This window comes from Penaeus japonicus, unplaced genomic scaffold (assembly GCF_977035675.1).
Source record: "Penaeus japonicus unplaced genomic scaffold, GWHDUDI00000001_assembly GWHDUDI00000001, whole genome shotgun sequence".
Classification (NCBI taxonomy): Eukaryota; Metazoa; Arthropoda; class Malacostraca; order Decapoda; family Penaeidae; genus Penaeus; species Penaeus japonicus.
In genome coordinates, this window is record NW_028234403.1 from 52,119,462 (window position 1) to 52,121,961 (window position 2,500).

Here is a 2,500-nt window from a genome sequence, read left to right on the forward strand (position 1 = left end):
GGTGCAACAACCTGAACTTCCCCTCCTTCGGGAAATCCTTCAGGGCCAAGACACGTCTCCTCAGACCTGCTTATGAAGACGGTAAGTTGGATTCGAAATGTAAAACTGTATAAATAGGGATGTAAAATATGCCATGTTGATCGAATCTCAAAGTGATTATGTGACTGGATTCAATATGACTACATATGATATCTTACTCCTTTTCATGAAATACAACCATCAATGCTTGATTTTACCTCATATTGCCCAGTCCTATGATTGCGGTTGCGTTAACAGTACTCCCCTCAAAAAATCTTTTCTCCTGTGCTTTCATTTCCAGAGCCTATCGCTTTCTTTTCCAGTAATTATCATTGTATTTTCCAAGCATTATATCTAATCTCCCAAAATAATCATATTTCTCAGGCATACAATTTCATTTCCCAAGCTTTTCATATTATATAACAAACTCATGATTATTTATTTTCCAAGTTGATTTCGTTTTTACTTTCCTAAGCTTGTTGTCTTACTGTCAAGCTGTCATTTTGCATCCCGAGCATCTCACTATATTCTCGTCTAAACACACGTCCTCCAGGCCTCTCCAAACCCCGCGTGACCTCCAAAGTCGGCCGGGCGCTTCCGTCGCCGCGCCTGATCTCCACCAACATGCACAATGACGTATCGGCACCGCACGTACGGTACACCCTGATGGTTATGCAGTGGGGTCAATTCATTGACCACGATGTCATCTTCACGCCAGTCAACAAAGGTAAGCTTGTGTATGACCTTATATGCTTAAATTATCAAGCGGATATGTAGAATTATTACGATCAATGCAATTTTTTTTTTCCATGTGTTATCGTAAAAAGGGCTGTCAACTGACTTCCTCTGAAATTACAGGATTCCAAGACTCCATCCTTGACTGCAGGAGGTGCGACTCCCATCAGACAGTCCACCCCGAGTGCTTCCCCATCCCCATTCCTGACAACGACCCGTTCTTCCCGCCTGTCAACATCTCTTCCGGCCAGCCATTCTGCATCCCACTCACCCGCTCCATGCCTGGGCAGCTCACTTTAGGTATGAGACGAGTTCTAATGATTTCTAATTGCCAGGAGATTGAGTCATCAGGAGATTATCATAGTACTTCTAGGAAATATGCCGAAGATATCTATATACATTCTATGTTATTATAAGCGCTATTGTGTAGAATATAAAATTGGTAGAGGAATGTCTGTGATTGGTTCCAAAACGTTATTTATTTATTTATTATTTTTTTAAAAATATAACCTTTCAGTCTAGTTGAACCAAAAGTAATTTAAATCACTTTTAACAGATTCACTCTTTTTAGAAGCATTAATGGTAAGGAGCTGCCTCTAAGTCGAAAATAGATGTTGTGAGAAACAAATCAAACAATTAGTAGATCCTTTAGTCATACTCATACAAAATGGTATCCTTCTACATGTTACTTATTACTTCATGTTCTCACTTACAGGCTACAGAGAGCAGATGAATCAAGTAACAGCTTTCATTGATGCTTCTCACACTTATGGATCAGACAAGTGTGAACAGAGAAACCTGCGATTGCTGAAGGTGAGGAGCCTACTCTTTTACATACAGACCTTTTGTTGAAGGGTTAGGAATTATCAGCTGTACTTTAAGTATCATCATTTAATACAGAATGTGCAATGAATCATCATTCATAGTTCTTAATTCAATGTAAATGTCATTTTACAGTATTTTATGATGTATCTCCTGTTTTAGCAGGTGTTGTTACAATGTTGCTATCTCAAGATCCATTTAAAGATTTTTATTGAAATGTAAAAGAGAGAGAGAGAGAGAGAGAGAGAGAGAGAGAGAGAGAGAGAGAGAGAGAGAGAGAGAGAGAGAGAGAGAGAGAGAGAGAGAGAGAGAGAGAGAGAGAGAGAGAGAGAGAGAGAGAGAGAGAGAGAGAGAGAGAGAGAGAGAGAGAGAGAGAGAGAGAGAGAGAGAGAGAGAGAGAGAGAGAGAGAGAGAGAGAGAGAGGAGAGAGAGAGAGAGAGAGAGAAGAGAGAGAGAGAGAAAGAGAGAGAGAAGAAGAGGAGAGAGAGAGAGAGAAGAGAGAGAGAGAGAGAGAAAGAGAGAGAGAGAGAGAGAGAGAGAGAGAGAGAGAGAGAGAGAGAGAGAGAGAGAGAGAGAGAGAGAGAGAGAGAGGCTGTTTTAAATATTTAGAGTAGGCTCAACTGATCATCACTGCTGCATGCTTATCGTGGTGGCCGGATTAGCATAGGCGTTCTAGCGTCTCTAGGGTAAGTGGAAATAATCAATGTCAACTCGTGATGTGCCTCTTCCCATAGGACGGCTTGTTGAAGGCGACCACCAACCCGCTCCGAGGAAAGCCACTCCTGCCAACCGACTCCGAGAACCACGAATGCCAGGCTCCTTCTGGCAGGTGCTTTACTGGAGGTAATGTCAAGCCTCAGGTGATATTTATCTGTATACTGCATAGAAGACCTAATATATATATGCTTTTACGAAAGTGAAAACG

General features: G+C 41.4%; 1 protein-coding gene across 3 annotated transcripts in view; it reads left to right on the forward strand.

Annotated features, from left to right (window-relative positions):
• The window catches only part of LOC122245949 (uncharacterized), a 24,689-nt gene that overhangs the window by 18,442 nt on the left and 3,747 nt on the right, over positions 1–2,500 (forward strand). For all 3 annotated transcript variants that reach the window (XM_086542252.1, XM_086542247.1, XM_086542255.1), the window contains 5 exons: positions 1–81; positions 572–745; positions 877–1,053; positions 1,469–1,566; positions 2,310–2,418. The exon at positions 1–81 is cut by the window's left edge. In XM_086542252.1, coding sequence (XP_086398378.1) covers positions 1–81; positions 572–745; positions 877–1,053; positions 1,469–1,566; positions 2,310–2,418 — 639 coding nt within the window. The remainder of the gene's footprint in view (positions 82–571; positions 746–876; positions 1,054–1,468; positions 1,567–2,309; positions 2,419–2,500) is intronic.